General features: G+C 41.0%; 1 protein-coding gene across 2 annotated transcripts in view; it reads left to right on the forward strand.

Annotated features, from left to right (window-relative positions):
- Window positions 1-13246, forward strand: part of LOC148426936 (fibroblast growth factor 14-like) — a 44613-nt gene that overhangs the window by 27147 nt on the left and 4220 nt on the right. For both annotated transcript variants that reach the window (XM_088404240.1, XM_088404250.1), the window contains exon 3: window positions 1279-1382. In XM_088404240.1, coding sequence (XP_088260366.1) covers window positions 1279-1382 — 104 coding nt within the window. The remainder of the gene's footprint in view (window positions 1-1278; window positions 1383-13246) is intronic.

A 13246-nucleotide genomic window follows, 5' to 3' on the forward strand; every position in this document is an offset into this window, starting at 1 on the left:
ACTTGGTCATACTGGTACACAAAGTTAAAAAGAAGAAATGTCCAAAAAGGATATACTCCGAGGCAGAAGTGGGCAACTTAGATTTTTTTGCTGGTCCGACAATTGTCATACGTCCCACCCCCTTTTTGTCATCGTCGGGCTGTCATTTTTTTCAAGCCAGACAGACGAAATTGCAATCGTCAGTCCGTCAGTCTTGCCAGTGTATTTTTGACCAACTTCCGTAATAGGCTTTTTTTTTTTTTCCTGGTCCATCATTCGTCAGGCGCTGGACTATTTCTTTCTGCACTCACACTAATTGTTTTTTTTCTGTTTCATCTACACCTATAGTTGAGATCATTTCTGTGGTTCCACAGTTACCCTGCAATTGAAACATGGTGATTTAAGTGTAACACGCAAACAAAGCCAGCTAAGGGGCTTAACCCTAGGCTATAATATATAATTATGTTTCTTATCCCACATTTGAGAAATGCAAGGGACAAGAGCGCATTTAGCAATCATCTGCATTGAAGGGCATTACCATGCTTTAAACGCCAGTCAATAAATGGCTGTTGGTTCTCATTTATAACTGCCAGCCTTACAACTATAGAAGACGGTTTCATTAGCATTTGTCTAAATTTCATGTCACATACACTACATACACTGCAAAACGAAATATTGCTGAGGTTGAATTTACTAGAAAAGGGTCTTTAATTAGGAAATTAAAAAAACTTTCTCTTAAAAAAATGTCTGTCTTGCATATCCTGGCCAAGAGCCAATCAGAGAAAGAAAGCATATTTGGTGTACATTCCCAAATTCTCTTATCCGCGAGTAGCCTGAAACCAGGTCTGAGAAAGGGAGCAAGTACAACTAAATCTCTGGTAAAGTCAGCTGCGTTGTTATTGAGTCAAAAGTTTATTTACTCAACTGCATGGTGGTGCAGTAAAGTAACTATTGTCTCATTGACTGCAGGCTGATTGCAGATTGCACAAAGAAGATGCAGCAATATGAGAAGTGATCAGTCAAGTCAGCTGAGCGATATTTCAGTGGGCGAAATGAGGCATGCTGGACTGACAGGCCTATGACGGACATGATGCCGTTGTGATGTCTGTCTTCACAACTGCATTTCCGACATTTTAAATCTGCTTTTTTTTTATTATTATTATTTGGTGTCATCCCGTACGTCCGTGCGACACACTGGCGGACAGTCCATCAGTGATGACGAAGTGCCCACCTCTGGTATTAAGAGTTCAAAGATCAGTTGGCACATACAACCACTATGCTTTGTGTTTTTTTTTGCAGCTTTGTTCAACTTAATTCCGGTGGGACTTCGAGTTGTGGCCATCCAATCAGTAAAGACTGGTCTCTACATTGCCATGAATGGAGAGGGTCACCTCTACTCTTCCGTAAGCATACCTATATGCATACACATACACATAAGTCAGTGCTCATTTTACCTCTGAAAAGAGTTGGGTCCCCCGGGACTCGCAATACAGTACTAAGAAGTCCCAAAAATTGCGCAGTCAAAAGGACAAAGTAAGTCTACGGTTCAAATTGCATTTACAAGACGTGAACAAAAACAGATGTTAACAAATGTCACAGTAAAATCTATTGAAACAGAATGAACTTACATGTAGCATCCTTAATTGTCTTCTTCATATTGCAATCACTGATATAACAGTCAATGTTGGTTACAAAAAAAGTCTGCTTTTCACTTTTTATCATGTCTGTTTTGTTTCTTCTTGAGTTTTGTTTTGTTTTAGCTTCTTAATTTTTTAGCTCATTGTTAGCTGTTTGTTTATCGTTTGACTTGTCACTGATACATTTTTTTTTTTTATGCCGAGTTTAATTTGTTTTGGGCCTAAGCTCTTTTTAGATGCCGTTTTAGACTGGGGGGGGGTCGGTAAAAAAAACAGATCCCAGAATCTTTGTCAGGACAAACAAGTCCACTGTGCAATTTTTCCTTGAAATCATCTCAATGGTTTAAAAATTTGGCCCGCAGCTTGAAGAAAGGGAAAATGTTTTTCCTCCTGAAGATAGACCATTTGAGAACTAATGCACTATAGGCTACATGTCAATGAACACAAGCTTACTCAAAACGATCATTGACGCAGAGCTAACAGACCATAAGCAACATTATGTTTCATGCTTATGCATATTAATCCTGTTATCTTGACAGAAGGAATAACCTTAACTAACTTGGCATCAACATACAGTAAGAGAGACTTATGTTGCCTGGCAAACTAGAACTTCATTTACCTCTCTCATTCCTTGCTGCTTAATACCTCCTGTGGGCGAATAACTTTCTGAAGTACATCTCGGAGTTATATTTTGAGTCAATTCAAAATCATTTTTTTAACACACTGGTGTCGGCTAAACTTACCGACGTCAGTGATTCTCGGTACTAGCTTCTCGCTCCCACGCTCACGAAAGTTTGTAATACCAGCTGAAGTTCCTACACATGAATAAATTACCATTACAAATAGCCACGTGGTCATTGTTTATGTGGAGTAAATATAGTGCGATGTTTCAAAGTAAAACATGGGCTGTCAAGTAACGTATGAAACAAACGACATTGGGACGATTTTATTTTGAAGTGACTCCCGGAAGCCTGGTCGCGACAACCATTTAGTTGTTATCGACTTGATTATCGAGCTTACACAATGAGGTTCACTTCGTTTAGTAAAAGTAAATAAAGCTGCGATCCTTTTTTTTTTTTCAATTGACATTCCTTTTTTTCCCCCATGAGATCAAACAAACATGACAGAAGAAGTCAGAAATGTTTGTAAGTCCTCAAGTTTTGTTGCATGAAGAGTCGATGGACGATGATGAATATTTTGATGTCAAGAAAACCATGGGACCCCCATCCAAAATTATGCCTCGGGGACATAGGCAAACGAAAACACTGATAAATGCATACGAGCATCAAAACAATAAAAATGTCTATCTTTCATTGAGATTCCTCTCAATGAAAGATAGGCATTTCTATTGTATACGCTTGAGCTCATTACACATTCATGAGATTTTGACTCTTCTCTCTCACCCTGTCTTTTGTTCACTCACACTCATAGGGGCTTCTTATGAAAAAAACTGGAGTCTCCCTCTACTTAGACACATGCACGCTGAATTTTAGAACCTGGTCAAAGTGGTGTGTACGTATGTAGGCAAGACACACACTAAATATCCAGCTTCTGGACATTGAATTGGTTGCTATAAATTGGCAGCTGAAGAGATGCTCATTAAACTTCACAAGTTCTCTATCTGCCAAGTAGTTCACTTGGTTTCAGTTTGTGGTGGTGAGAAAATGTATAACTAGTATAACTAATAATGTAGCATGCAACATTTTGGCAGCCTTCGGGATGACTAGCTCTGCTGTCACACAAACACTAAAATGTAAGTGTTCTGCCTGGGAGAAATGTACCCTACTGTGTCTTTTTTCCCCACAATTTGAAACAATTGAAAGGTGTTTTGATGGCTTTTGTTTCCACAAAGATTGGGGCGGCGCTAAGCCATGTGGCAAAGCAAGCGTCTACTCAGTGTATCCAATTTAGTGACTTCAGTATATTTAGCGTAGCTAAATAAAGTTCTGACCACTTTAGGATTTTTTTTTTAAGTTTATGAGCAAAAAAATGTAACTTTTGGTTTGTTACGGCAGACCTCTCGAGACTGAGGGCCCTATCTTTCTAAAGGGTTAGGTTAGGGTTAGCGCATGTCACTTTGGTGTAACAGCAGGCACATGTTGATTTTTGTGGAGTTCCTTAACATATTTGGGAGTTTGTAAAACCGTGCTGCACCATGCAGACCATTTTCTTTTACCGGCCTACATTAGCCCCTTTCACAACGCCGGAACTCTTCCGCTGTACCCTGGTAGCTTGAGTTCCCCTTTCCGTTCACACCAAAAACCGTTCCGGGTCTGGAGGGTTCCCCCAAGCGTCACCCGGGAACCCTCTAAGCACCGAGTTGTGACTAGGGTCTTCGGCGATCTACCCGGGTAGCTCGAGGGGCGTGTTGTGCTAATGCTGATCGCTTGGTTGAACTTGGAGGTGTGTTGTTTAGGTATCAGCAGCCACCATTAGGCTTCATTTTCACTGTACCCGGTTGAATATTTTGAAATTATGGAAGGAGAGAAATTTGAATGGGTGCTCTGGAAAAGACTCCACTGAATATTTTCAGGGAAGAGGACATCCAATGTCAATTTGCCAACCAGGCGAAAAGGCAGGTCGCCAACGGAACACCCGCCATGAGCGAGCGCTTTCATAGCATAGGCGGTGGGGGGCTGGACACAGAAGTGCACCAGCAAAAGCATCCGTTGACATCCCTGCCCCCTTTCTACTTCTCGTTGTTGAAGCAAACTGGCGCTGGATGTCGTAGGTCCCTCCAAATACATGAGTAGACGCAGAGCTGACTCACCGATGAAAGTGCTCACCGGCGCCCGCCTTCAGCAAGTGTTTCGGTACCTCCCGACGTGCCCTCCTTGAATAACGTACGTATATGAATTTGTTAGGATCAAGCTAACAGAGCTGCATATAAATATAGAAAAAGCTAATTAGCTCCATTCTCACAAAGTGTGTGACAATTTCTTCAGTTCATCATCCTGCTTGTCATTCACCTTTTAGTTAGTGCCACTTGTCAGACATGAAGGGGAGTGCAGTTTCTCCCCTCTGCGTCACGTCATCAGTCCAATTTGAATAAGCCACCCCATTCGCCGTGCCTCGGTATGAACGCAAACTCGTGGGACACAGGCAGGAAACTTCGAACCCGGAACCCCTGCGACCAGAGTTCCTGGACTGTTTGGTGTGAAAGCGGCTTTTGTGGTGTTAGAAAGGAGACTAATCTTTGAAAAACCTAGGGCAGGTCTAGGGTCTGGCGCAGGTGGCGTGATATGGTTTTGCTGGATTTGATCAAGATGCAAGCAGAGAGATTTTGAACTGCGGTTTTGCGTCTTTTCATTGAATTCAGAAACATGACAACAGCGTGCGTCAAACCCCATGGTGAGGGTTTTCAAACAGGACCAGAAGATTGGGGGTCTCCCAGAGTCTACTTCGTGGGGGCAAACTTCATCATTTGTAAGGGGAGAGAAGATCTTGAAGTTAGTTATACATGTAGTTTGCACGCATCGATCATCTGCATCAACTCCAGCAGTCCATCTATGCTCTAACCCCACGTGCACTGTACGACTGCGCTGTATGCTAGACTTGCACTGGGTATTAAAAGAGGGCCCTGGGACTCTGAGAGCCCTTAGACCCCTGACCTCCCTGTACTGTAATGGAAAAAAAGTCTGAGTATAACATTTTATTGTTCACTAACCACTGAACAAAAGCCATTTTGTTTAACGTACATGAGAACTATTAATGTAGCTATGAATCTGATGCTTTGACAGATATGCCAGTTTAACACAGACATATATGTGTTATGTGGGTTTTGACTCCCTTCTTGTTGTAATTAATTCTACTCTGCTGACTGTTACGCAAGTTGAACAGATGAAAGTTTGTTTGTGTTTAGGGCAGGCTTTCATCAAGTAGGAGTTCACTTCTTTTAGTGAATAGGAATCTTGTCTCTCACTTGTCCTTTCACACTCTTGTGCAGACCAATAGGCTGCTCTGTTTGAAGCTTTAAATAATCGGATCCCAAAAAGACAATTTGTGTGTCAGACTATTTTACGGATCTTGCCCAAATCGGAAAAAAATCCACAGCAGTAATCTGCGCTACTACTGACTAATCCGCCCCAATATCACCCCAATCCGGCACCATGACACTAGCGCCTATAAATATTTGATTACATTGGCACTCGCGGAGGCAGCACTTCAGGATCAATCTGATGATTTATACTTTATCTGTTCTTGTAGTGGTATTGTGCATGACACCCCAAAACCCATGCAGCAAACAGGGCATCAAACTCCTGTCCAGCTGTGTGATATTGAAATGGACAGAAATTGAACAATGCAAATAAAACATTTCCAATATATTCATACCTATCTTTATTTAGATGAGCAGGATAAAAACTACACAGTTATTTGAGTAAAGTTAATTGATTTCTCTCAAAGGATGAGGTAAAAACTTTGAAACAAAGTTACTTACATATAACGTTAGCTTACCTCATCCAATATGGTCACGAGCAGAGCCACTCGATAACTGCTACTTGTCGCAAAGAATTTTTGTAGGCCTCCAATCTTAATATTGTGGTTTTTGACAGATATTGAACATTAAAATATGGGGTCCGTACCCTTAAGTAAATCTTTAGCGGGCAAATAACACAACCATGATCGCAGGAATTTGATGTCTGCCTCGGAAGTGGTTGCGTAGTATTTTTCATCTAAAGCAAGATAACTCCTCCCTGTCATGACTGCCAATTGCCATCGACTCCCATCTGCACACACATGTTTGCAAACTTGCAGACATGATGACTTATTGCAGCTTATTGTCAAGAGGATTAGTTTATTTTCATGTTCAGGCAAAATTAAAGTACTATGCTTCAAGGTACCACGGCATCTTTTAACTTTGTTAAAGGTCAAGCTATAGACAGCGCTGTGCAATGCTCCGTCCGGACCGGCAAAAACATTTAGATGCCCACCTCTGGAAATGTTCAAATGTCTTTTACCCCTTTTAGTTGATTCAATGTTTAAAACTTGTCATACCCTAATGTGTGTAAATACAGCATGAATCTACCTGCACCAAGCTCTTTTGGTTTAAAAAAAAATTGCTAGATCTCAGTCTACACTTAGAACTTTTGCGCTGCGTCGTGCGCTATACATTTGTATGAGCAAAAAAAAAAGTCACCTTGTGTACAACCACCTGATGAAATAAAATTGATTAAATTCAATACAGTACAGCGCCCTCAGTGCATGGCAGATTTTTGGGGGGGGTTAAAAAAAAAAAAAGCTAATTTGCAAAGAGACATCCTGTGAAGGTTTCCTGCATGCCAGACAGATGACTACTACAGTCCACATATTTACCTCTATCTCAAATTCTTAAACCTCATACAGAAACTGTAATGTTATCCCGTCCCTTCTTATCACTTTGCCTGTAGTCTCACTGCCATGATTAGAGGCGCCCGGACGCCTAACTAGAGGGAAGCCTGTAGCTGACCAATCATGATAACAATCAGAGTTTATACTTGAAAGTCCAATTTATTACAAAACAAATCTAGGTATGAGATTAACAACCAGTGCAGTGTTGCTCTTTCCTCCTCTTCCTTTGCATCTAGCCAATCACGTGTCTTGTAGCAGTGCCTGTCTCCCACATGAAACTCAGACATTTCTACTCACAATAAACATTTTAAATTTGATCAGATAATAACTCTGACAATTCTCCATGACCAAGTCATGGTCGCTTGGTGGATGAGATGGCTCTCTAACTATTTGTACACGAGCGAATAATTAAAAAAAAAAAAAAAGCTTCCCTCTAACCAATAAAATACATATATTCAAGTGTTTGTGTTCTCTCATCTTAAGGTATATATAATCTATAGTTAGAGAAAGCTTGCATTCTGTTTTGTATTGGAATCACTCTGATGTTTAATTCCTCGTTTGTCGCTGCACTATGAAGTTCTTTAGACTCTTTGCAATTTGTCAATGTGTTTATGCAAATTTAGTTATACATAGCCACACTGTACCATGAATCCCAGATTCAAAGCATCTGGTTGCATATTGGTGTGTATGGGTGTGTGTCTGCGCCTACATGCGCGCGCGTGTGCTTGTGTGTGTGTGTGTGTGTGTGTGCAAGTACATGTTTGTGTGTTTTGAGGGTGTGACCAACAGATGGCTTAGTGTGAAATGAACCTGCCTGAAATTATGGACCATGTCGCAAAGAGCATATGAGTTTGGCACATGAGTGAGACTAGGAGTGGAAAGAAATGTGTCCAGTGCATTGGGTGTCAAATATAAATGCCGGCGTTCCACAGGCAGGGCATACTTTTGGTTTTAATAAGACTGTATATAAGATGAGAAAAATAAGTGCATTCCATCTTCAGTGAGTCCAGACAAACCAGACTTCATCATTTTGTGACTTTTCTGCCCTGTCGCTAATCCAGCATCTTTTTATCTTGATAATGCCGTGTCTGCATGGGGTTTCCCTTTCACATTCCAGAAACATGCATCTTGGGTTCATTGAATACTCTAGATCAGGGATCTCCAACGTTTGTGAAACTTGAGAGCTACTCTTTGCTACAGAGTAATATGAAAGGCAACCAGTTTATGTGAAGACCCATCCATCCATCATCTACTGCTTATCTGAGAGGATCTCAAGGCATTCTCAGGCCAGCTGGGAGGCGTTGTCACTCCTGTGCATTTTGGGTCATTCCCGGAGCTGCCGCTTGGTGGGACATGCCCAGAAAAATCTCACCTCGAGGCATCCAAACCAGATGCCCAAGCCATCTCAACTGTCTCTTCTCAATCTGAAGCAGCAGCAGCTCCACTCTGAGTCCCTCCTGGATGGCAAAGCTTCTCATTCTATCTCTGAGTGAAAGCCTGGACAACCTGTGGCAGAATTGCATTTTGGCTGCATGTATCCGAGGTCTTGTTGTTGAGCAGTGGCTCGTGGCGAGGTGAGGGATGGAGTAGATCTACCACTAAATAAAGAGCTTCACCTTTTGGCTTAGCTCTTTCATCACCACCATAGACTGATACAGAATCCACATCACAGCAAGACCCTGCATCAATCTGCCTGCTGATCTGAACAAGATCCCAAAATACTTGAACTCCTCCACTTGGGACTGGATCTCATTCCTTACTTTGAGAGGGTACTCCAGCTTGTCCTGAGGACAATGGTCTCAAATGTGGACTTGCTCATTTTCATCTTAACTTCTTTACATTATTCTGCAAACTGTTCCAGAGAGAAATGGAGATCACAGCTCGAAGAAGCCAACTGCACTGCATAATCTGAAAAAAGTAGAAATGAAGTACAGAGGCCACAAAATTGGACCCCCTCTACCCTAACCCCTTCGGCAGTCCAATCCTAACTGTAAGGAAATCCTACTTAGGCCGCACACGCGATGAAGATCTGAAATCAGTGAACCAGCCTGCATCAGGAGGTTTAGTACACAATATTCCTGGAACTATCCCCCACAGAACTTCACAAGAGACACCATTAAATGCATTTCTATGTCCACAAAACACGTCGACCATTTGGGCAAACTTCAATGTGCCTTCAAGGATACCACCAAGGGGGTAGAACTGGTCGACTGTTCCACAGCAAAATCAAAAACCACCCAAGCAGAAACTGAGATTCTATACGTCCCCATGTATGCATGTGTAAATAATTTATATGAGTAAGACTCTAACTTGTGTTGAGTTTGAATTGGGTCTTTTTGTACGTCTAAATTATGTTTAGTTTACGAATTGAAAACTTAGGAGTGCAAAATATTTTCAATACAACTCTTGTTTGCACGACTGTGACCTCGCGAAACACCGCATCACGTCTTTGCATGAACCTCTCCTCTGGATTCGTGGACCTGGGCCTTTGAATTTGTGGATGTGGATATGCGAATTAAGATGATGTCTTGCCAAGCGACCAAACAAAGTCAGTCGAACCGCGAGTCATCCGCGCCGCCATTCGTCACGCACGCATATGTCTTTTTGACAGCGATCTTACACCATACATCAACAGCTGATAGTTTGCAACGTGAATGTCCAATTTATTCATAATTGATTTAATGAAATTGGACCGGCAGCCTTATGACGTAGCTTGCAGGCTACTGACCTGTAACTCCAAATTCATATATTGTTTGAAAATCATTCATATACATTTTAAATTGCGGAGATTGGCTGTCAGCGTTCGTGTGCCCCCCCCCCCCCCCCCCCCCCCCCAATCGACTGCAGTGCTTGTTTCTGCCAGCAGGGGTCACTTGCTGATACAGAAGATTCCCAACATGACGCAATTTTCCAATAAATCGCCCACAAATGGTCCACAAAAGCATGATTTGAGCATTACAAAAAATGCACATAAATTATCCTTAAGATTCAAGCTCTTGGAATCTTCTGTTTGGCGTTGAGTTCGGCCATCTTATTTGCTTTACGCATGCATTTCTTATATGACTCGAAGATTGACTTTGCCTGGTAATTTGGCGTGACGTCAATTTAAATTGCATGATCAAATCCACAAATCCAAAGGATATATTCATGCAAAGTCACGTCTCGCGAGAGTTGTACTCATACAAATGCTAAAAAAAAAAAAAACGCATAGGTCTTTTTGGCTGCAATTTTACGCCATACGTTATCTGAAGTAATCAACTTGAAATATCCACTGATAAAGTATTAAACCAGCCTGTAGTCTCACTTTTAGCAAAATAGCAAAACTCACGGGATAGTTTTCAGGTAGTCACTGATAATTTTGTTCTGTTTTTACCTCTGCCAAGGAGGCTATGTTCGGCCGCCAGTTCATTTGTCAAGAGAATTATACAAAAACTGTCTTCAAAAGCACTCTTCACTCTTTTTGTTTTACCTCCTCCACATTCCTCGTCACACTAGCTGGCTCCATTTTCTGTTCATGCACAATCCCCTTGGGTAATTAGTGCTGTGATAATAAGTGGAAACAAACACACATGCAAGCTGCGCATCACACACGTAAACAAACTGAGGCAGTGCACACACGCAGACAGACACACGTGTTTGCCCATACATCGGGGTGAGAAACAGCTCCCACAACCCCAGGGACTGCAAGCCACATTTTCAAACCAGAAGGTCTGAATGATAATGCCTTCATAAAATCCTCAACCAATATGATAATAGAGTTGTACATTCTTTTAAGGAAATCCAACGTCAGATGTCTCTAAAGTTTTTTTTGTTACAAAGAACAAGTACATGAAAATGATGAAACAAACACACACAAACCTCCAAACACTTATGAGCTGTATGTGCCATAACAGTTTTGCCATAGCAGCTTTGGTACAGTAGTTAGATTGTCTGTCTGAACAAAGAATACAATTCAAATCTACGTTGCACAAGTAGAATGCCATTTTCAAATCACAAAGCTGCAATTTAACAAATTTTAAAAAAGTTTTATTTTATTTGTAATAATTAGCGTATATTAATGCATTAGATTTATGTCGTTTTTTTGCGCTAATTGATATACTTTTTTCCTGAGGTGGGCACTTTGGTGGAGAGGTGGGGACTGTCCCTCAGCCCGTCGCGATTAACGCTCGTTTTGACGACGGTCCGACAAATGATGGGAATGCTAAAAATGAGTGAATTTAAAAGTCTGAACTGCAATATTATAATACTTCGATGTTCTGCTGTATTGCTGTATAATATACAGTTTATACAATTCATAACACAAACTGCTAACATTTAATCGTGTCACCAAGCAGTGGAGGAATATGTTCAGTTGAGAGGATGAACTGGGTTAGTTCAATTTACTATTTGTCTTTCACAGCTCTACCACTGCTGACTTTACCAGAAATTTATTTGTAGTTACTCCCTGTCTTAGCCCTGGTTTCAGGTTTCTTGATAAAAGCATTCTGGGATGTGTTTCATATTTGTTTTATATGTGTTTCATAACCAGTAAATGCAGACCATTTTTATTTCACTCTGATCGGCTCTTAGCCAGGAAATGCAAGATAGATGTTTTATAATTCCCTAATTAAAGACATTTTATTTTTCAGTAAATTCAAACTTGGCAACACTTTGTTTAACTTGTAGTGTATGACAAATGAAATTGAGAGAACTCTAGACAAATGTTAAGGAAATTGTCTTCTATAGTTGTAGGGCAGGCAGTTATAAATGAGAACGGCATCCATCATTGGAGAGTCATGCAAAGCATGATAATGCCATCTAGTGGACATAAATGTCCCCTGTGTTAAAAATGACTGTGGATTATATCTTACGTTACACCCCTTAGCTAGCTTTGTTTTCATGATACACTTATATTACTGTGTTGCGTTTCAATTGCAGTGTAACTGGAGAACCACAGACATGGTGTTAACTTTAAGTGTAAGAACAAAAACAGAAAAGGGAAGTAGCGCAGACAGAAGAAGAAAAGCGCCTGACGAACGACGGGCCAAAAAAAAGGTCAAATGTCAACCCTCTAGTGGTGGCGGACAGTTGGGCAAAAATACACTGATGGACTGACGGTTACAATTGTGTCTGGCTTAAAAGAATGGCGAACTGATGATGGCCGAATGGGGGCAGGGCTCTGACAAAAGTCGGACCAGCAAGAAAATGTAAGTTTCCCACCCCAACTTTTTTTCTGTCTAGGAATGATCAGTGCTTAAGATGTTTCCTGCCCTAGAAACTGAAAAACATGGCCAGAACCCAGTGTACTTGTCCTTGTTTGTGTGTATGATTAGTACATGTGTGGCAAAGCATTCTGTGTGTCAAGACATTCTCCAGGAGTTTTTGTAGATAACAAGTGAAGTGATATCTGTCTGCGGTTAAGCTTGAGCAGGCTGGTCAGAGCTGTTCTTCCCATGGCGAAGTTCAAGGCAGCAACCTTCTCACAGCAAACTTTGTTGAATTGCAAGCAGTGCATCCATTCTCACGACAAAACATTTCTTCATTGCAAGCAGTAATATTGATTGTAGCAAATGTATAATCACTATTTGTAACAATGATTCTGACAATATATTAATTGAATAATTATTAATAATTTGTTAATAATAGCATATCAACAACAAGCAGTCTGGAGAAGCACACTTCAAACGCGTGACAACAGGAGCTTTTTCTTCATTAGGACTGATTACCTGTGTGTCATAAAATATTGGTTAAAAGTCATTATTTATTTGCGCAAAAAAATGTAAACAAGAAAAAAGACGCAAACAAGAAACAGGACACACACACACACACACACACACACAAAAGCAGACACACGCACTATACTATGGTATGTAGCTGTTGTTGATGGGACAGCTCAATGTCCACAAGCTTTCTATAGCCTCTTACCCTCACACGGGTCGCAGGCTTGCTAATCCCTTCCCCAGCAGTATGCGGGGGACACCCTGAACTGGTTGTCAGCCAATTGCGCGGCACACAGAAATAAACAACTATTCATTCACCCAAGTACACCTAAGGACAATTTAGTATGTCCAATACACCTGGCATGCATGTTTTTGGCGTGTGGGAGGAAGCTGGTGTGCCATCTCGTACTATACTAAGGTATAGTAGGTTTTTCTTGACTGCGTCTTTTGTCTTGTTTACTTCTTTTTTCTTGTTTGCATCTTTTGTCTTGTTGGCGTCTACATATTTTCTTGTGTGGTTCTCTCTTGTAAGGCGTTTTTGTTTTTTGTTTGCAATTACCTTTTGTGTTTGCTTAGTTTTTTTTGTTTTGCGCGGTTCACATT

The sequence above is a fragment of the Hippichthys cyanospilos genome, chromosome 2, assembly GCF_059441005.1.
Source record: "Hippichthys cyanospilos isolate Australia breed blue-spotted pipefish chromosome 2, RoL_Hcya_1.0, whole genome shotgun sequence".
Taxonomy (NCBI): domain Eukaryota; kingdom Metazoa; phylum Chordata; class Actinopteri; order Syngnathiformes; family Syngnathidae; genus Hippichthys; species Hippichthys cyanospilos.